The following is a 22,298-nucleotide window of genomic DNA, read 5'->3' as shown; positions in this document are numbered from 1 at the left end:
TGTTAGTCATGAAGGACTGGTATACTCTTCATGTATTTCATTTAAAACAATTAAAATTTTTATTTTCTTTAATCTATGTCCCTTTTTCTTTTATTATTTGGGCACTTTTTAAATAAAATATCAAGTCATTTAAGGTTGGGTTTTTTTTTTTGTTGTTAAATCAACCTTTTCATATGATGATTATAGGTCTGTAAAATTACCTAAAATAGATTGAGAAATATGGAAGACAGAGTAGTTTGAAAACTCAAGATCAAGAGGCAAACAGAATGTAGAGCTTTAGCTCTCAGGCAATTAAAAAGAAAATAAATCATAGACTGATTATTTTTGTTTTACACTGGTAACTCTATAATATAAATTACTTCTTCATTTGGAAAACAAATAAAACTTGTTTGTGTACCTGATTTTTATGTATATACAAATTCACCAAAGTTATTAACATTCAATTTTCATTCATACATTTGGGATCACGTGACAAGAGTTGCATCTCTCAGCTAAAGTAGAAAAAATTATAATCTGATTACTCATTGATTTTAAAAATCCTTCTTCAGGAGAGGCAGATTTACTAAAAGTAGAATTATTTGGCAAGAGCGGGTATACCGTGTGATCAATGAGCTTCGTGACTTGCTGAGACAAAGATTCAGGTAAATGTATCCCACCCCCAAAAAATGAGATTCCCCTTTCAAACATTTTTCAAATGCAAATCAGGCCCCCATGAATCATTCTGATGATTTGTTAAGGCATTAATGCAACAGAATTAATAGTCCTCAAATGATCCCCAAAGTCACCGTTTTTCTAAGGATATTCCTCTTCTTGATTGTTTTGAACCTGTCAACGTGGTCTAGAACTTTCAGACAGAAAGTGACTGGTCTCCAAATGACCTATTATTATCTTAAACCAACCTTGATTTGAAGGAACAAAGCAAGAAAAATAAAAGAATGCATTAACATTTCATATCAGTGACAGACTTTTTTTGTGCATGATATAGTCCTACCCATCTGTGAAAATGTCCACCTTTTGCTTTTCCCTGTGTTTATAGGTTACATTTTTAAAGGTACTGGTGGAGCCTCTGTACAGTGGATTGGTTCCCTGAAAATAAAAAACAAAAAACAAAAGTTTAACTGAAACTATGGACATTTTTATATTATGCATATTATTTTAATATAAAAATAATTTAATTATATATTACAAATTGGAAAGTCAAGCTCAATATTGGAAGCCATTTGGATGATTTTTATTAACTTGATATTTAATTCTCTTAGCATTCTAAAATGTAAACATCTTCATTTTATTTCATCATATGCAGAACAAGTCCCATATGTGCATTCTAAACATCTTACCCATTTTGGAAATGTACACATTTGTAGATAATAAAATAAGATTTTGGCTGTTTTTTGTGCCAGTGTTGACAACAGTACCCCATTCATAGGTGCTGTTGTTGTGAAGTGCTGCCAAGTGGTTCCGATTCATAGCGACCCTGTACAGGGTTTCCGAGGAGCAGCTGGTGAGCTTGAACCGCTGACCTTGTGGTTCAAACCAACCTTGCAGTCCAGTGCATTATCCCACAGCGCCACATCAGGATTCCAATTCATACTAGACACTCAGTATTTATTGAATGAATAGAATGAACACTAATGTTGTTGCTAAATGCTGTCAAATTGGTTCCAACTCATAGAGACCCTGTATAGCGTTCCAAAGGAGCAGCTGGTGGGTTTGAACTGCTGACCTTGTGGTTCGCAGCCCAGAGCTTATCCTATAGAGCCACAATTAATTTTGGAACGATCCAAAATTAAAAAGTAGAAAGTGTAGAACACAAAATTGGTAGAGGCACGCAAAGAAGAACAATATATCATCTGCCTTTAAGGATGTTGGTAAAAGAAATCAAATGAGGACTCAAATAATCTTACTTGTAGAATGAGATCAAATCTTAGAAGGGTAAGCGACTACTTGCTTAGGGGAATCAGAAAAGGATTCCCAGGACAGCTAACATTTGCTCCGGATAGTACAAATAGAGTTGGCTTTCAGTTTACAAAATAGAGTTGCAAAAGATTGGTACACAAGGTTCACGTAGGAGTGCAGGTCCCAAGGCAAGTCAGGCAAGATGTTCTTTCCCTAGGCACAATGGGGAGGTTGTGTAGTAAGGCCTTGATAGTTCAGATGAGCTGTTTGGTCCATCCATGTGTATCCAGGTGGACAAGTAGGACCAAGTCTCTGGGCATTTGAAGAAACATCAAGTGATGGCCTAGTATCTGTCTATTGATTTGTTTTTCTGGGTAGGGACAAGGTGTCTGGTTAAGACACAGCTCTTCTCTCCCACATCCCATAGTTGATCACACAGCTTTGACAGCAGATAGCCTGGATTCAAATGCCAGCTATACCACCTGACCTTACTTAGTGAGCACAAGCAGTTTGCACTCGACTTCTAACCTAAAGGTTGGTGGTTCCAACTCATTCAGTGCCACTGCAGAAGAAAGACCTGGCAATCTGCTTCCATAAATATTACAGCCAAGAAAACCTTGTGACTCACTTCTACTCAGTAAAACATAGACTCGGCATGACTTGGAATAGATTCAAGGGCAAAGGTTTTTCTGTTTTTTAAGCAACTAGGAACCTTGGTGTCCTCGTCTATAAAAGAGGGATTTCAAAAGTGCCTACATCATACATGATGAAAAGCGCTTTAGCATGGTGCCTAGCACGTAGTAAGTGCGCAATAAAATGTAGCCTTTTCTTATTAGCTAGAATTTCTGGCTTTCCATGTAGAATTGCGTTTCCTTTTAGGTCCTGGCTGTTTTGTTTTTTCCAACTGCCATGGAGTATTTCTGACTCATGGAGACTCTATGACTTAGTTTTTAATGGTTTATTTTTGGGAAGTAGACAGTCAGGCCTTTCTTCCAAGGCACCTCCTGCTGTCGTTAAGTGCTGTCAAGTCATTTCTGACTCATAGTGGCCCTGTACAGTGTTTCCGGGGAGCAGCTAGTGAGCTTGAACCACCATCCTTGCGATTCAAACCCATCTTGCAGTCCAGCTTGTTAATCTGCAGTGCCACACCAGAACTCCCCTGTTGTTGTTGTTGTTAAGTGCCGTCTAGTCGATTCCGACCCATAGCAACCCTGAACAGGGTTTCTGAGGCTGTAAATCTTTACGGGAGCAGAAAGCCTCATCTTTCTCCCGCGGAGCAGCTGGTAGTTTCGAACTGCTGCTCTTGTGGTTCGCAGCTCGATTCGTAACCACTATGCTACCAGAGCTCTTCTAGTGAACCTAAATTTCCAGCCTTTCAGTTAGCAGCTGAGTATGTTAACCATTTGTTCCACCCAGAGACTCCGTATGTCCCAATAGTTGTTGTTGATAAGTGCCGTGGAGTCAGTTCTGACTCAGTAATCCTGTATAAAGTTTCAAAGAGCAGCTGGTGGATTTGAACGATTATCAATCCAGTGCTTAGGGTTGCAAAAATACTTCCTTCCAGGATTTCAGTGCTTTCCAATTTTCAAAGCCTATTTAAGAATACAAGTTTGAGTACCCCTCTAAATTACTGAAGTTTATACTTTGGTTTTCTAATCACCATGGATTATAAAAGAGTTGATAGCAATATATAGGCATAGGTTTGAAGAAACATGATTGCATTTGTTTTCTCAGTACATTCTTTCAGCTTTCATAAGAAACAAATATAAATGAAAACATTTCCTGGCCTTTCCAACATTTCCTTTCCTCTCATTGCCCTTGGGTTCTCTGCAGTGTCTTCTTTGTGATGGGGAATCACACCTGCAGCCATTTCTATGTTGCCAAGAACCACTGACCTGACCCCTGACTGAGTGACAGTTGCCTTATTCTTGTGCCTTTGGGGAAAGATGCTATCTCTGTAAAGAGGGCAAATGGAAAAGAGACTCACTGGCTGATATTGGATGATGCTTCCGCTAATGAAATCAGCCTGGATAATTCTGAGGAACCTTCAGTCCTTATTTAGTTTGGCTGTTGTTAAGAACTCAATTGAACTTAATTTGGAGGGTGAAGAAGAGAATGAAGTGATCCTACCCCAAGGGTGGTGGTTGGAAAGGTCAGGAAATGTTTTGTAAACAAAAATCATGATGAAGAGATGGGAGGATTACATTGGTTACAAGAAGAAGGGGTTCAACTGTAGAGGAAAGAAGGTGTACAGATAACTGATGGCAGGACAAGAGAGCCTTAGAGAGCGAGACACTATGAAATAAGGAAAGAGGCTGTGAGTAAGGCCTGCGTAGGTCTATGAAGCCTGGACACTTGTTTGTGTCCACCCCATATCATGTCAAACACATGAAAATGTACCCATATCCTACACTGAATATAATTTATATGCACTAAAAGGGAGGGGACATGAGTTGCAATGGACTGAATTTAATTACTTAATTTTGATTTTATAGTTTTCATTCTGTATCTTGACGTACCTTCATTTAGTCAGGTCTAAAATATTTGATGAGTTCTTTGTAAAGCTGGCTAGTGGGCCTAAGCACTGACTTTGGAGTAAGTGGGGGGATAGTAGAATGTTTCCTATTCTTCTAGAAGGAATACTCAGAAGAATTAGTTTACACTGGGTTTCGTTGCTGGGAGGAAATTTGGAAATGTCCAGAACTGCCTCCGGTAGTGCCATGCAGGTGGCAAACTTTCCAAATAGAATTTTCAACTGAGACACCACCTAGGCTTGGGCTCCACTTTTTTTTTAGTGGGTATGCACCTCATCTTCAGATGCTTTCTCCCAGCCACCTGATCAGTCACATAGGGAGAGCCAAGCCGATTACCTCAGGAGTCTGGGGGTGCTAATTTAGGCTGTGGTTTCTGCAAATGCAATGGCACATTTTTAGAGCTTGCAAAAGTGGTAATGAGAAAGCTCTATGCCATGACCCACAGCTCCCTTAATGATTGCCTAACTGCCAAACGCAGGCCTGATTTGCTTAGCACAGTACAAAATCAATCCATGCCTGCAAGAAATGTCAGGCTGAACATTTTTTGCCTCTAGTTAATGACTTGTCATCCTAGAAAAAAAAAGCCAATCAAAGATGAATTTAAATATCTTCTCTTTGTGTTTTCATAAAGAATATGGATGGGGGGGCTATTATTAAGACTGTAATAAAAAGGTAACCTTTCTTTATTGCTACAATGACATGTTTCAGAAGGCAAAGACAAAGATCTTCCTCACCCTGAGCACTGTTTGTTGTCCAATGGGGACAGGTGGGTCTGGAGACCTAATAGGGCCTTACCATTCCAATAGCTCCCTGGGTTGTAAATATCAGTCAAATTTACTTCTTGAAGAAGGAATACAGTTAAGATAATAACTGAGCATAATTAAAGACCTCAAAATGAATGCACTGATCAACTTCCCCCAGCCCCTTCCTGGAAGATATATTAGAGAAATTTGAATTGAATTATTTGAATTTGCATCCAAGTGAATAACTATTACCCAGTCATTATCTAGTCAAGAACATCAAACATTTGTTATTCAAAGAAACTCAATTTTAACCAGGGAATAATATTTTTCATTTATGCTTTTATCTCTTGAATGCATATTTTTGTCCTATTTTAGATGAAGAAACAGCAAACATCCAGCATTTGAATTTCAGTCATGTTTTTCATCCTAAGGGAGAACAATTCATGTTTTGGGGAAATTAACTGTTAATTAAAATGTTATTTTAAAGATATTAATCATTTGTCAGTACTTATGCCTTTGTATGAGAACATTAAAATGTGCTGGTTAGTAGATACACATCATATAATTGCTCAAGTGCTTGCCTGCTGAACACCTGCTTATTAGTTCTAGGCAGGTCAATCAAAGGCTGTGTCTGGAAGAGCAGGCTGCAATTAGTTTTGGCTCTGCTTTGCAGGAAAAGTTTGGAAAACACCTTAACCTCTCTGAGCCTCAATTTCACTACCTTCAAAACGAGAATACTACTTCACAGGGCTGGTAGTTGTTAAACTAATTGCTGTTATTGGATTTTGTATGTGTGCAAATTAACCCGTCTTTTGCCTGGTTTCCCTTTTGAGTATTGCCAGGCAATCATTTGACAACTGGTGAAAATTAAAATTCTTACCTGTGGCCATAGGGGCAGGTGAAGTTGACTGTCCCACAACTTTGGCTCCATTAGCATGGTTTTCTAAGTCACCATGCTAATCGTTCCGGCTACATTTTATGGTGATGTTATTGTTAAGTGCCATGAAGACTCACGGTCACCCTGTATAGGGTTTCCATGGAGCAGTTGGTAGGTTAGAACCTCTGACCTTGCATGTGTATCCTACGGGATGGATGAATTATATGAAGGGGCTTCAAAAAGTTTGTGGGAAATTCCTATTATCTTTTAGTTACATTTTTTACACGAACTTTTTGAAGCACCCTCAGATTCTCATTGCAAATCCACTATTTAATTTCCTAAAGGATTTTGCTTAATTAGAAAAAATTAATACATACACAAACAAAAAGAGGGAAACTATATGATGAACTTCCATGGATTATCACCTAGATTCAACAATTATCAAGATTTTGCTGCACTTGCTTCAATGATATCTCCCTCTCTTTCTTTTGGCCAAAGTACTTTTAAGCCACCCACAGTCTACAATGCCTTTCACTCCTATATGCTTCCCTATAAAAAAAATTGACATTTTAAGAGAAAACCACACTACCATTATCATACCTAATAAAGTTAATCATAATTCCTTGCTATAATTCTAGCACCTAATCCATATGAAAATTTTCCAATTGCCCTCAAAAAATGTAATTTTAAAGTTAGAGTATTCAAATCAAGATCCATGCATTGTATTTGGTTTTTGTATCTAAAGGCATTTTTAAAAAGAAGATAAAGTAGGTAAAATGTTTCATTGTCCATAGTCCTGTACCATAGTATATTATGATTCGTTTGATATAACTACATGAAATATAAACATTCTTTATAAAAATAAATTTATGCTAAGCAGAAAATGCTATTTGCTTTAGGAATTGAAGATTTCACTACACTTAGATGGGGAAAAAATGTTAGTATCAATATATCTGGGTAGGTGAAGTCAAAGGAGCATGGTGTCTGTCTGTATTTTTCCAATGATATCACTGCTTTTAGAATCAACAATGTAAGATAATTGCTATTAGATAGCTGGACACACCACTTGAGATAGAGAGATGAAATTAAAACCATGAAATTGCTTCTATGAGTCTCTAGAAATGTAATTATCTCTCCAGTGGAAGAGAAACAGAAAATTGGAGTCCTGTTTTGTGTTTGCATACTGTGAAGAAGAGACACTTAAATGATATTTATGAAGCATGTATATTTAAAGGTTGATATGTTTGTTTGTTTTTTCCAGGTAGCTATCCAAAATTTATGCTATTTAGAAAAACTAACTGAAAGGTAGTTTAAAAAATCTTTTGAAGTTTGCTTTGTAACCTATTGTAATGGTTAGGGTTCTGTGTCAACTTGACTAGGCCAGAAGTTTAGCAGTTGGGATGTGTTTATTCCCATGGTGATGAAGCCTAATACATGCATAGTTTTCTCTATGATGAGCAGTTATGAGCAGCTAATCAACTGAAGGGATGCTACCTTGTGGGTGTGACCTGCTCCCAAAATAATGGACACATGGAAGGGTCTCTCTCTCTTCCAATAGTGATCTGGAACTCTATAATTAATTGTAAGCCATTTCCTTGGTAATAAACTCTTTATACATATACATATATATGTTTCACTGGTTTTACTTCTCTAGTAAACCAAGACTAAGATATGTGGTACCGAAAGAGTGGGGTTCTAGAGAAACAAAATCACAAGAATGAGTTTTCTAAATTGGTTCTTAAGTCTGACTAATTTTAAAGGCATTGATGTAGATTGGAGGCATATCTGGAGGCATGCCGTGGGCTGATTCCCTCTTGTGAAATCAGAGGAAGTCAGACATGGTCCCGACTTGGCTTAAGCAGTTGGTGCTGTGAGCAGTATTCACTGCAATGGCTCCAGACCTATGAAACTACAAGGTTTTTTAAGAGAAAGAATGAAGGAGCATGGGATATTTCAGCAGAGGGGAGGGCAGCAGTTTCTAGAGTTTACTGGAATTTATGACATGCTGGTTAAAAAGGATGGCTGATACAGGGCCTGTTATTGTTGTTGAGTGCCATTGAGTCGGTTCTGACACTCAGCTACCCTGTATAGGGTTTCCTAGGAGCAACTGGTGAACTTCAACTGCCGACCTTGCAGTTCAAACCAACTTTGAACCCACAGCACCACACCAGGATATAGGCCCTAGGCCTACTGGAATCCACCCTACCTGAGGCCCAAGGCCATATGCATATGAATGGTCCAAGGTGGAGGAAAAGATTGAACCTGAGTGTTTTAAAAAGTTTGTGTGTTTGACTGCCTTTGGGATATTGGTTTCTCTCGCCTATTATTGTAAAGTCGACATACATGTGTCATATAAAGACATGTCTATAAAGACATAAAGAGTCCTTTATGGTGTGGCACTGTGGGTTAATGTGTCAGACTGCAAAGCCATCTGAACTGCAAGGTTGGCGGTTCAAGCTCACCAGCTGCTCCTTGGAAACCCTATACAAGGTTGCTGTGGGTCAGAACCAACTCAATGGCACTTAACTTAGTTTTTAGAATGAGGGGCAAGGGAGAATCCCCACTGACAAGTTTTCCTCTTTTCCAGATATGTCTGGTGAAAGGGGGTGGGGGTGAGGGTGTTCTGATAGGATTTTATTATTTCAGTTGTGAATATTTGTTAGTAGGATTAATTGTGGTTGTCAAACCTAACTGTAGAAGATGTGTAACTAAAAGGGGGAGTATAAAATAAAAGGTATCTTTCATTTCAGGAACAGATGATCTCATGACCATCATTAAGGAAGAGCATGAGTGAAGCATGGGATCCCTGCCTTGAGAAGTAGTGACAGCAAAAATGGCAGCAGAAGTGGTGGCCTGGAGAGACAGAGCAGCTATGGACTCTAGGCCCATGGACTGAGTAAGGCTGTGTGCCTATGGGCAGGAGGAGGGCTTGCAGAATGTGGCCTTTGGACATTTGAATTAATATATATATTTTTGTTTTGTTTTGCATGTGTGCATCCAATACTTTTGCTTTGTTGATTTGTGACATGTAAGGTAAAAATTTTTGGTTGTGCGTGTTTTAATTATATCATGTTAGTTGTAAGTATGGATTTTAATTTTTCTTTATTTAGAGATTATGCATATCATTTATAGGTTTCAAGTTGACAAGGGTGGATTGTAATGGTTAGGGTTCTATGTCAACTTGACTAGGCCAGAATGTCCAGAGGTTTAGCAATTTGGGTGTGCTTATTCCCATGATGATGAAACCTATACAGGCATAGTTAATTTTATGTTGATTGTCTATGAGCAGCCAATCAATTGGAGGGATGCTTCCTTAGGAGTGTGGCCTCCTTCCAAAATAACGGGCATATGGGAGGGACTTTTTCTCTTCTTTCACTGGGGACCTGGAACGCTACAATTGTAAGTAATTTCCTTGATAATAATGTTCTCTCTCTCTCTCTCTCTCCATATATATGTGTGTGCAGTGTTTGTGTATGTATGTATGTATGTATGTATGTATGTATCTATCTATCTATCTATCTATCTATCTATCTATCTATCTATCTACACACATATGGTGGTGGTGGTGGTTATGTGTATATTCCGAGGCTGTAAATCTTTATGGGAGGTGAAGCCTCATTTTTCTCCCGTGGAATACATATATATATATGTGTGTGTGTGTGTGTATATATATATATATATATATATATATATCACTGGTTTTGTGCCACTAGAAAACCTGGCCTAAGATACTTATTCTGTATGAGAAGTTTTTCCATGGAAATTGGTATGAACTGTGATACTGCTCACTAACATTATCCCATTAGCTGTAACATCAGGGTTTACAGAAATGTTTAGATACAGCTCCTATGCTTTTTCAAATGGTTTCTAAGGGATCCTCCTGGTAATGAGGAAATACTGATAAAACATATTCCCTTCGTGTCCCTAAGGAATGAAATCATGTTTTCCATGAGACTCTCCACCAGCTGCTGTAAAGTTGATTCTGACTCCTGACAATGCCTTGTATTACAGTGTAGAACTGCACCCCATGGGATTTGCATGGCTGTGACCATACAGAAGCAGATTGCCAGGTTTCTCTGCCAAGACACTTCTGAGTGGCTCCAAACTGCCAACCTATTGGTTAGTAGCTGAGTGTTTAAGTTTGTGCCACCCACAGACTTCCTGAGATTCTCCAGAGGGATGCAAGTCCCTGATGCAGTAAGAGACAAACATATGTTATGAAAGTCATCTGGGTCCCTGATAATGGACAGAGGTAGCTTTGACCCCTAAACAGAACAGAAGTCAAAACTTCAGGAAACATGATGAGCAGGGTAGAGAAAGAACAAAATATTCAATTCTCTTTTAAAACAGAAGAAAATTGAGCCTCCAATTGCTTTCACAAGGCTTGTCCCCCAATAGCCCAGGTATTGTCACTAAGCGCCGTTGAGTCAGTTCCAATTCATAGTGACCCTGTAAAGAACTCTAGTAGCATACTAGTTACGAGTCAGGCTGCTAACCTCAAGGTCAGCAGTTGAAAACTACTAGCCTTTCCATGGGAGAAAGATGAGGCTTTCTGCTCCTATAAAGATTTACAGCCTCGGAAACCCTGTGCAGGGACGCTATGAGTTGGAACCAGCTCCATAGCATACCACCACCACCACCACCATAGGGTTTCTGAGGCTGTAAATCTTTGTGGAAGCAGAAAACCTAAACTTTCTCCTGCACAGCGGCTGGTGAACTTGAATTGCTGACCATGTAGTTGGCAGTCCAGTGTTTATCCCACAGAACCACCACATACCGTTTGCCACTTGGCCTTTGAACGTTCTGCCTCAAACTTGGCGACTTCTTTGCGATCATGAAATGACACCAGCAGCTTCCAAATGCACAGTAATACAATCCCAATGAGGAGAATAGCCAGTGAAACTCCCAACATGATCATAGGGATATTTGGAGGTTGAGGACAGTCTGTGGATAGAAAATTATGTTAAGAAAGTGGTATAATGAATCTTTTGATATTGGGAAAACATTTTTCATGGATATATATAAAATTGATACCTTTTTGTTCTGCTGACTTTTTAAAGAAATAAGTTATTTATTGAAAGGTATCCCTGTTGTTAGTTGCTGTCCAATTAATGCTGACTCCGTGTGCACAGAGTAAATTGAAAACTCCATAGAGTTTTCAAGGCTGTGATCTTACTAAAGCAGATGGCCATGCCTGTGTATGAGGTGCCTCTCAGTTTGAGCTGTTAAACTTTTGGCTAGTAGTTGAGTGCTTACCTGTTTGAGTCACTCAGGGAACTCATATCCCTCTATTTCTTCAAAATAGAACAAAAGATAAAGGTAGAGCTTTAGCTGTGCAAAATATATGAACAAGTACTTGATGACTGACTCCAAACAGACAGAATCCAAGAATGACAATTAGTTCACATGGATATTTAAATGACCATGAAAGGCATATAGTTTAATCACTAAAGATGGTCTATTCCAGATACAGTATACAGTAGAAATGGAATGTGTGTGTGTAGTTTTTTATGGATTTTCTTGAATCATGAGCAATGATTATATTACATTTAATATAAAGTGACTGTATTAAAAATTAAACAAAATATACCCCTGAACAGATTACCACAAATAGTTCTCTAATGGAGCCATTTGGTGAGTTCAAACTCCCAATCTTTTGGTTTGCAGGCAAGATCTAGTGTCCTAGAAAGTTTCTAGACAGTATTCAGTGTTCAATTCCCATCTGACTTACAGTTATTAAATTCCATCAAGTCCATTGATCTTGCTGAGCCCAGTGCTCTCACTTGTAAACCCTAGGTTTGGGACCACAGTATTTCCTTAGCTTCTCCAATGATAAAAAGCTGAGATGCTTATGCCTATCAAACTGCAGCTCCCTAGATCCCTCTCCTGGAAATTCTGATTCAGTCTTGGATAGGGCCACGGATGTTTTATTATTAAAGATACCCTAGGTAATTCTTTCTTCAGGGAAGGTTGGAAAATTAGATGTTTTTCATGGTCCTTTCAGGGGTCCTGGTACTACAGGATAAGCACTGGACTGGTAACTGCAAGGTTGGCAGTTCAACTCCACCAGCCATTCCTTGGAAACCCTAATCAGGGTCCTTAAGAACTGACTCAACAGCACTTAACAACAACGTGGTCCTTTCAACAGTCTATTGCATGTTATTTTGACTCTATTGATGTTATTAAAGATCTCTGGTAGTGTAGTGGTTACGAGTTGGGCTGCTAATCTCATGGTCAGCAGTTTGAAACAACCAGCAGTTCCGCGGGTGAAAGATGTGGCTTTCTGCTCATGTAAAGATTTACAGCCTCTGAAACCCTGTGCAGGGACACTATGAGTTGGAACTGACTCCACAGCACATCACTACCACCACCACCACCATTGATGATATTAATACAATTCTACAATGCCTTCTCTCACTGATAGCAGAATGACTAATAATCTTTGCTGTTGACTAGGAGATGACTCATTTGTTAATCATACATTATAATTAGGGTCTCTGCTTACATAAAATAGCCACATAAAAATTATTAAATATCTGCATCCTTCTCCAAGAAGTTAGGCAAAATCCATGGTATCTGGGGAGGAAATGAGTCATGCTTAGTTAATCCTAACTCTTATTGCCTTTAGATATTTAATAAGGAGAGCTAAGCACATAGCTAAACACACACTGCTTTTAAAGTAAGGATCTATCGCCAATCTGAATTTGAGCAAGACTAATGACCCTCTAACAGTATGATGCCTGGCCTCACACAGTTATGTTCTTTGGCCAAAAAGCCATATAAGGAGATTATACAGAAATATGTAAAGAAGCTAATGAAATATCTACTGCAGGTATGAAGATCTAAAGAGTGTATTGTGGCATAGCCAACGAACCCCAGCTGTCTCTAATAGGTTAGCCACACTCCTGTGAAAAATGCAGCAGGCTCGTGTGGATGAGGATATATATTGGTTCCCATCTCTGACTAAGAAATGTTTGGGGTGGGACATAGCATATGCCTACTCAAAGCAAGATGAAACTTGCCAGAGTAAACTCTATAATCAGAATGTGAATTAAGGTGGCTTTACAGCAGGGAATAAAGGAAGAATAGGAGATGGTTTGGTTGGTTATGTGCCGTGGTGTCGGTTCCAACTCATAGGACCCTGTACAGGGTTTCTGAGGCTATAAATCTTTACAGGAGAAGAAAGCCTCTTCTTTCTCATGCTGAACAGCTGGTCATTTTGAACAGCTGACCTTAAGGTTCGCAGCCCAATTCATAACCACTACACTACTGGAGCTCCTTGATGGTTTGTTTGGTAGAGATCAGCAGAGATCATTAAGAGTTTAAAGTCACTGTTGTTGGTAACTGCCGTTGAGTCAATTCTGACCCATAGTGATCCTGTATAGGGTTTCCAAGGTGCAGCTGGTGAGCTTGAACCACCGATCTTGCAACTCAAATGACTTTGCATTAGGCCTTGGGAATCATATTTTTCAAGCAAAGATTTTGAGTCAACTACCAGAGCATGTATTGCGGGATAGAAAATTTCACTTTTTATACTCTGCTTGGTATTTCTTGAGATGCTCAAACTGGAACTGTATTTCCAGGTGGGAGAAGAAGAACGTTTCCATGACTGTGCAGTGTTACTGACTGAGTCCAGGCCAAGGCTACACCGAATTCCTAGGTCCCGAGTTTCAAACGGAGTCCCTGGATGGTGCAAACATGCTCATTGCTAACCAAACTTTGGGGATTCGAGTCTACCCTGAGATGCTTTGGAAAAAAGGCCTGGTGATCTACTTCTGAAAAATCAGCCTTTTAAAACCCTTCGTAGCACTTGATGGCAACTGGAAGAAAGAAAAGTGTCAAACATTGTACCATCCAATCTGGTGGCACTGAGCTCTTGAGATGTGACTTTCCCAAATTACATTGTATTTCCTAACTGTTGTTGTTAAGTGTCGTGGAGTAGGCTCCAATTCATCACAACCTTGTTGTGTAGTGTTTCCAAGGTGTGGTTGTTGAGTTTGAACTGCCAACTTTGAGGCTAGCAGTTCAGGGCCTACAGTGCTGCACCAGGTCCCCATTTCCTAAGTAGGTAAGAGTAAAATACACATCAATTTTGAATGAAAAGAAAAACAAAAAGGAGTCCTGGGTTGTGCTATAAGGTAGACACTAGACTGCTAACTACAAGGTTGATAGTTCAACCCCACCAGCTGCTTCTTGGAAACCCTATACAGAGTTATTATGAGTCAGAACCAACTCAATGGCACTTAACAACAACTACAATATTAAAAAAAATATATAGACTCAATATATTTATTGCTAGTTGAAATGGCAATATTTTAAGCATGATAGGTTGAAGAAAGTGCATTATTAAAATTTATTTTACTTTTTTTTAACATGGTTACTACACAATTTAAAATGACATATGTAGATTGCATAATATTTCTATCAAACAGTACTGATCTACCATATTGTTAGATATTTATTATGATTGTACAGCCAGTGGGAGGCAGTATAGCATAGAGGTTAAGAGAACAGGCTTCAAGCCAGACTGAGTTACCAACCAATTCTGGTATTTAATTGTTAAAAGAGTTAGAAAATTATTTAACTTCTCTATGCTTCAGTTCAGCACCAATTGTAAACCATAAGGTCAGCTGTTCAAACCCACCAGCTGCTCCTTGGAAACCCTACACAGAGTCACTATCAGTTAGATATATGGCACCAAACAGCAACAATGACGTTTCAGTGAAGGGAACATGGTGGCTTCAGAGGATGAACACTGGACTTTGAACCACAAGATCTGTGGCTCCAGCCCACCAGCTACTCCTCAGAAGAAAGAATGTGGCTTTCTGCTCTTGCAAAGATTTATAGCCTCGGAAACCGTATAGATTTGCTATAATTTGGAACCAACTCAACAGCACTTAACAACATGTTTCATTTAAAGGATCCCTGGTGGCACAGCGGCTAAACACTCAGTTGCTAACTAAAAGGTTGGCAGTGGTTCAATGCCCAGTGCAGCTCCATGGGGAGAAAGATCTGGCCGGTCTCCATCTCTAAAGATTACAACCTAGAAAACTCTATGGGGCAGTTCTACTTTGTCCTTTAGGGTCACTATGAGTAGGAATGAAGTCCATGGCACACAACAGCTTGCCTCAATTAATCTACCTGTGAAACAGAAATGATTGTGGCACTGGCTTTATATGGTTGTTGAGGGCATTAAATAGATTAATATAAGTAAAACCTATGGACTCAAACATGAGAGGTGCCATTCTTATACTGGAGGAGCCTTCATGATGCTGTAGGATAAACACTGGGCTAACTGCAAAGTCAACAGTTCAAATCCACCAGCTGCTCCCTGAAAAATAGATGAGGCTTTCTGCTCTTGTAAAGACCCCTATACTGGGTCTCTAAGAGTCAGAATTGAGTTGATGGTAGTGAATGGCAGTTGGGTTGGTTTTTTTTTTTGGTTCATTCTTATATTATTATTATTATTATTAACCTGGTGGGATGCTGCAGGTTAATGCACAGGACTTCAAGGTCGGTTTGAACTGCAAGGTTGGCAGTTCAACCTCACCAGCCTCTATGAGTCACAACTGACTGGACGGCACTTAACAACAACAACAGTAAATGTACCTTCCCCCATTTTCTACTCTCAAGACTTCAAGGATCTGGACCCTCCAAGTTGGGACCTATAGATGTGACATCCACACTACTTGTGGCCTCCTGGCCAGGAAGGTTCTCCAACGATCTTTCGTTGAGTCCCAGTGCAGTTCTTATCCTCTGAAAGTCTCTGTAGGTATGAGAGAAGCTCTCAAGTCCACAAGCACTCTGGTGCTGACTCTCCACCTGGTTCCTTTGTTTTCCAGTTGTCTTGGAGGATCCTGGGAATCATTAACTGCTCCTTTCTCTTTTTGCCTTTTTTCTGTCCTGGTGTCCAACTGACCACTTTGGGATGTTTTTTTTCTTTAAGCTGTGAGAGGGGAGGACTTCAAGTGGTATCAAATTTCACTATATTTCTGTCTTATGTTAAAGAAATATATTGCTAAAACGTCAGTGAGCAATAATGCCAGCTGTTGAACACTAGATTTATTTTTGCAGGATATAGAGTGCAATGAACTGAGTCAATATGGTGAGGTGTATGTGATCTTTGGGAGTTATAGCCTTTAACATACGTCAGGATGGATTCCTGACTATACCATTAGAGAATGCAGGATTCGGCAGTGCGTTTGCATAGCCATGTAGGGGAAAGCAAGCTGCTGTATATAGTGTCTAGAGAACATTGCTGTATGTTTAAACTTTTCACTTCTGAATGCAAATGGAACAGCAATTTGAAAACCTCTCTATATTGTTTATATATATACACACATACATATACATGCAAATACAATGCTTTGCTTTAGATATTAAAAATGATTCAAGGGATTATCATTTGCTTTGAAAGTCAAGTATTTTGCCTTAGATACCTTTGTAATAACTTTTCTCCAAATAATTCAAAACTTTTGAAAAACGTCATGAAATTTTCATTAAGAAAATCCTTTTCCTATGTTTATTGTATACAGAAATTATGCAATAAAATTTCTTTATTAAAAAAAAAAAAAAAGACTCCAGTTCTACTCAGGAATATTAACTTCTGTTGGAAAAGAACCATCCTTGGAGCGGTTGGGTAGCTCCTGGTAACCCTCATTTCCCCCATCACTTTGCTCTAAACATAAAACCCCCACTGACATTGAGTAGATTCTGTATAGATTCATAGTAATATTATGTCAGAGTAGGATCGCTCCTCAGGATTTCTGGGGCTGGAAATCTTTATGTGAACAGACAGTCTCCTCTTTCTCCTCCCATGGAGTAGCTGGGGATTCAAACTGATGACCTTGTGGTTAGCAGCCCAAGGTCTAAGCCACTATGCCATCATGTTGTTGTTGTTATGTGCTGTGGAGTAGGTTCTGACTCATAGCGACCCTGTACAGGGTTTCCAAGGCTGTAATTTTTTACGGGAGCAGAAAGCCTCATCTTTCTCCCACAGAACAGCTGGTAGTTTTGAACTGCTGACCCTGAGATTAGCAGCCCGATTAGTAGACACTACGCTACCAGAGTTCCTTTAGCATAAGGATAATAAAAAGATGCCAGGGCATTGAAGTGTGCTCTAAATGACTGCATGTTGATGTGCTACTCGTACTGTATGTTGTTGTTGTGAAGTGGCGCCGAGTCAGTTCCGACCCATAGCGACCCTGTATAGGGTTTCCGAGGAGTAGCTGGTGAGCTTGAACCACCAACCTTGCGGTTCAAGCTGACTTTGCAGCCCAGCTCATTAACCCACAGCATAGCAGATTAGTAACAATGAAGCATTTACTAGCCAAAGACATGATTCAACATAAAACAAACAAAAATAGAAATCAAACCAACAAGTTAGTTTTTCTTGTTTGAAAGATTTTTGCCAATAAAACCAATATAGTAAGAAGCAGCTTAGATTTCATGATGATTTGCTAAAACTACTGGAGGTATAGTTGAAGAATTTGACAATATAAAATATAATGAGGAAGTAATTTTCCCATGTACAGTAAGACTCACCTTATATTTCCTTAAAATAATGTATTTTATATATGTATTTCAAAAAAGTTGATTTACATGATTTTATATATGTATTTCAAAAAAGTTGATTTACATGATATTTTTGAAGGCCAAGTCTCCAGGTACACTCAGTTTGATACCCTTTGTTTCAAGTTTAGGAGCCAATACTGTAATTTATCAGCACATTGATAACCTAAGCACACACAACAAGACATAGTTGTCTTATAGCCTGCCTTGCTGCTTTTGCCAGGGACAGAATTTAGGCTTCAAGATTTCGGGGAAAGTGAAGGTATGCTGAGGTCTGATTTAATGCAGTTGTAATTTTTTCCAAGAAAGCTTTAAGGGACACGTAATTTAAGGGACAGAAAAGGCCAGGCAACTGAATTTCTAGAAAGCAACCAGAGCTGGCAGGACAGACATGCTCCAAGTAAGGTCTTAAGACTGTCTGTATCACAGTCACTTGGGGGTAGTTTTTAAACTAAAATCCAAGAACTTCTAAATAAAAGTACCACTATTTGATTTTATGCCTAATTTAAACTTATCTCTCCTATCTCAATAATGTGAGATTGATTTTGATTTGAGTCCTAAGGAGAGTGTCTGTGAAGTGGCATGGATGAAAATAAGCAGAAGCAATGGACTCTCCAATGCCTTTTATAGATCACATCCCTTCTCACTTGCTGGTTAATGTCTTTTCTGATTCAGTATTCTTTTATAATGGCCCATCACTATGTTTTACATGTATTATTCCACTTAATCCTTGAGCCAATCCTTAGAAGAAAGTATTATTGTTTTCTCCATTTAATAAATGAAGAAATAGAAAAATTCAGAGGCAAGTATCTTCCAGAATGTCAAACAGCTATTAAATGGTGCAGCAAGATTTGAACCAATGTTTGCCTTATTCAAATCTCATTATCTTCAACTATCATGCCTCTTCTCCCTAATAGCCGATCCTAAAGATACTCCTTTTGCTTAAGGTTCATTTAATTGGACCATATTTTTACAATTCATCAGCCAAAATAAATTGATGAAAGATAATGATTAGCACAAATACAACTCATCTTATTATCTCCTCTAATTTAGAGACCTTGGAAAAATTTAACAGGCATCTTTTAATACAGGATGTAGAGGTACTCCATCAAAGATTTGGAAATGTCTTTCCTGGCAAGCCACACAAAGTGCTTTTCTGATTTGCTTTCTCCTCTCCTGTGTAGTATCACTTGCCATTGACAATGGAAAACAAACCACCCACCTTTCTCGCTGATGCTGTGAATGATGGTTTTCCCCTCGTTATCTGTAGTTATTAGGAATGTAATGAGGCATTCATTTTCTCCTTGCAGAGAGCAGAAAACAGAACTATCCTTTGAGAAATCTGCAGATAAAGGAGTCATTCAGTAGGTTAAATGAGATTCCAACAGAGATTATTTTGAAAGCAAAGTAGTATTGAGTTTTAATATACATATGGGAATTTTCAACATTGCAGAATAGGACTAGTAAAAGCATAGATGTTTCCCACAAAGTGAGGTTTTAGTTTCCACTCATGTTCCAGAAGAACAATTCCAGGTGTGGTCAATCAGGACTGACCATCAAATGCACCTATCAAACTGATGGGGACAGGATTTCAAGAGTGAAAGTACTTCAAGGCTGGTATCACCAGCTGTCTTGGGACTAGAATGCCTCTGATCATAGTAGTGAGGGGCTATGTGTTCTCTGACAGCCTCCAGGAGCCGGCCTAAATTACATTTCAGAAAGGGACTACAAAGTCCAAACCGTTCCTGGTACTTTTAATGGTGACTTTTCTACAATGGCGTAGTCAAGATTGCTAGTCATGTATAAGAGTACATAAGAATTATCAAGAGATGGATATTAAAACTGTTATAAAGCTCAGGGACCACAGAATAAAAATAAAGCCCAGATTAAAAGGAACTCAGTATGTCAGTGTGCCTACCATTCAAGAGTCCTTTTCTTAATGCTTTAAAAACATAATCCAGTTTTCCTCAAATCTTTTCCAGATAGAATGTTTTTCTTCTTGAGCTTAGTCAAGAGGCAAAAAATGAATGTCATGACAGAATGTAGAAATAAAGTTAACATGGTCAATCTGAGGTATGAAAACTAATTATCAGAAATCCTAGTGGTCTAGCTCCTATGTCGAAATTATGTAGTATTTTCTTAATTTAAAAAAAACCAACAAAAAACCTTAATAGTTCTCTTAACTTCTAAATTGAAGACTTTTAATGATACTGTTACAAACTATGTTCCAGTTACAGAAATCTGTAACTGCAGTTATCATTTGTGCTGAACCTGAAATGTAAAGACATACGGTCCAATATAAGTGTGTTATGATACAACAGGTTAGAATATTAAAACTAGAACTGTCCCAGATAACCTTGGGCATAGCTTCTTCTGTTGTTGTTTGTTGTTAAGTGCCATGGAGTTGTATCTGACTCCTAAGGACACGGGAAAGGGTTTCCGAGGAGCGGCTGGTAAGTTTGAACCGCCGACCTTGCAGTTCAAACCAACCTTGGAGACCAGTGCTTTATCCTGCAGCACCACACCAGAAAGTCATTGCTTGTTATAGACCTCTCTAATTAGCATAAACAATTTTCAAACTTATAATAAAACAGGTTTTGTATATGTTTCTTGGATACTAAAAAGAAAAATAAAACAATAGGCTGCTTTTGTTACAAAAGATATCATGACCATAGGAAGAAATATCAAATTGTGATATCTGCATTTAATTTACACGATGAAAAGCTCAAGACAGAATCTGTGAGAAGTTGTCTTGTATTATTTATGAAAAAAGAGACTAGCAAAACACTTAGCAATATAAATAAGATTTATGATGAAAGATTTAAGTGAACAAACTAGTTTTGAATCTATTAAGCAAAAGAAAAAAAAAATAAGTTTTCATGGAGTCAATTCGAGCTATTGGACACCCGATGTGTTTCAGACTAGAACTTCCTTCCCCAGGGTTTTCAGGTCTTTGAACAGTAGTAGCCTTTCAGAAATAGATAGCCAGACTTTTGTTCTAGGCTTTTGAATCCATTATTGTTGCTGTTATTAAGTGCTGTCAAGTTGGTTTCAGCTCATAGCGACCCTGTAGAGGGTTCCGAGGACCAGCTAGTGGGTTTGAATCGCCATCTTGCAGTTCAAATTGACCTTTTGGTCCAGAGCTTATCCTACAGCACCACAACAGGACGAGAAGCGCTATTTATACAGGCTGTTTGGAATTCTAATTAGAAATCATTTTAAACTGCATGTTGTTGTTGTTAAGTGCTGTTGAGTCAATTCTGACCCATAGAGACCCTATATAGGGTTTCCAAGGAGCAGCTGGTAAGCTTGAACTTCCGACCTTGCAGTTCAAACAGCTTTGCAGTCTGGCGCATTAACCCACAGCGCTATACTTTAAGATCATCTAATTGACCTGGGAATTTTGAATATTTTGAAGCTTCTGGGGCTCCACCCTTGAATATGCTGATTCAAGAGGTCCACAGTGTGCATGGAAACTTGTACTTTTAATGAGTTGTTTAACACATCTTTTTAAAAGATGATTCTGATTAAGAGCTTCTGGAACCTTCCAAAGACAGTTGATATTTGTATTATTTTGGCATTCCTTGAAATTTGTATTATTTCCTATGTTTGGCAGCAACAACACTACATACACAAATCATACTTCAGGTCATTTTTAGATGACCTTCACAATATCCCCTCCTGCCCCTCATTCCAGTTAGCTAAAAATTACAAAGTTCTTGGGAATATGCTTTTTCTTGGAATATTTTTCTTCCCTGTCTCTGGCAGGAAGAGCTGGTAGTACTCGCCTACTCTGTTCCTTAATAGGACATTTAATTCTCAGGTAGAAAATACGAGACTGTGTATAATGCTCCTTTAGATGTAATATTAATCCTGCTTTTTTACTTTCCCTTAAAGAGCTGCACTGAAGCAAAGGGAGGCTTAATTTACTCAGCCTGGATTATTTCAGTTTTAATGGAACTGCTAATATGACCTTTGAGTCACGATTCCCGTCTTGCTTTAATTACTTCACCACTCCTTTTTATTAATGTTACAACTCTGGATGTAGCCTGTTCTGTAGTGTGTGGGTATTGAAATGGTCCTTATTGAATGTGCAATGAAAGGGTTCAGCTTGGGCTGCAGATTTGCATAATGAGCTGCTAAATTTTTCTTCTGTTGTTCATTTAAAAAAAAAAAAGGATCTTTCTTTTGTACCCACTGTTGTGCCTGCCAGCAGTTCTGTTCTAGAATAATACATAGAAAATAAGGCACTCTGTGAAATCATACTTAGAGAAGGAAGAAATGTGAGAATGGGGTTATGGAGGCCAGGGCCTAGGAAGTTCCAGGAAGTCAGAAAACAGAAACCTTCTGCACCATTGAATCAAGATAACCATGTGTGTGAGACCTCAGCTCAGGGGCCAAGTCAGCGATTTCTCTAGAGTTTGGGATCAGATAAATAGAGAAATCCTTCCTAATTCTTCTTGTCTTTCTTGAAGATTCACAATGAATGTACATTTAATTTAATATGTATAACAACTCTCAGAAGTGCTCCAAATAAGGAAACAATACCTCTCACTTTTCCATTTAAAAATTTAATCATGATGGGTGTTCTTTCCTTTCCTTCTTTCTCTCTCTCTGTCCCTGTCTGTCTCTTTCTCTCTCTCTCTTTCCTTTCTCTTTCTTTCTTTCTTTCTTTCT

The 22,298-nt window shown here is 38.6% G+C and overlaps 1 protein-coding gene across 2 annotated transcripts in view; it reads right to left on the bottom strand.

Moving 5' to 3' along the window:
* Positions 1 to 889: 889 nt before the first annotated feature.
* The window catches only part of ITGB6 (integrin, beta 6), a 109,691-nt gene continuing 88,282 nt past the window's right edge, over positions 890 to 22,298 (bottom strand). The window contains exons 12-14 of one of the 2 annotated variants that reach the window (XM_006872025.1): positions 18,844 to 18,963; positions 10,828 to 10,994; positions 890 to 1,086 (exon numbers count right to left, since the gene is read on the bottom strand). In XM_006872025.1, the coding sequence (XP_006872087.1) occupies positions 988 to 1,086; positions 10,828 to 10,994; positions 18,844 to 18,963 (386 nt within the window). In that variant the 3' untranslated portion in view covers positions 890 to 987. The remainder of the gene's footprint in view (positions 1,087 to 10,827; positions 10,995 to 18,843; positions 18,964 to 22,298) is intronic. The other variant, XM_006872024.1, reaches the window with a different exon arrangement.

The sequence above is a fragment of the Chrysochloris asiatica genome, unplaced genomic scaffold (assembly GCF_000296735.1).
Source record: "Chrysochloris asiatica unplaced genomic scaffold, ChrAsi1.0 scaffold00181, whole genome shotgun sequence".
NCBI classification, from domain to species: Eukaryota; Metazoa; Chordata; class Mammalia; order Afrosoricida; family Chrysochloridae; genus Chrysochloris; species Chrysochloris asiatica.
Note: the sequence above shows the minus strand (reverse complement) of the source record. Positions and strands in the feature narration are given on the sequence as shown.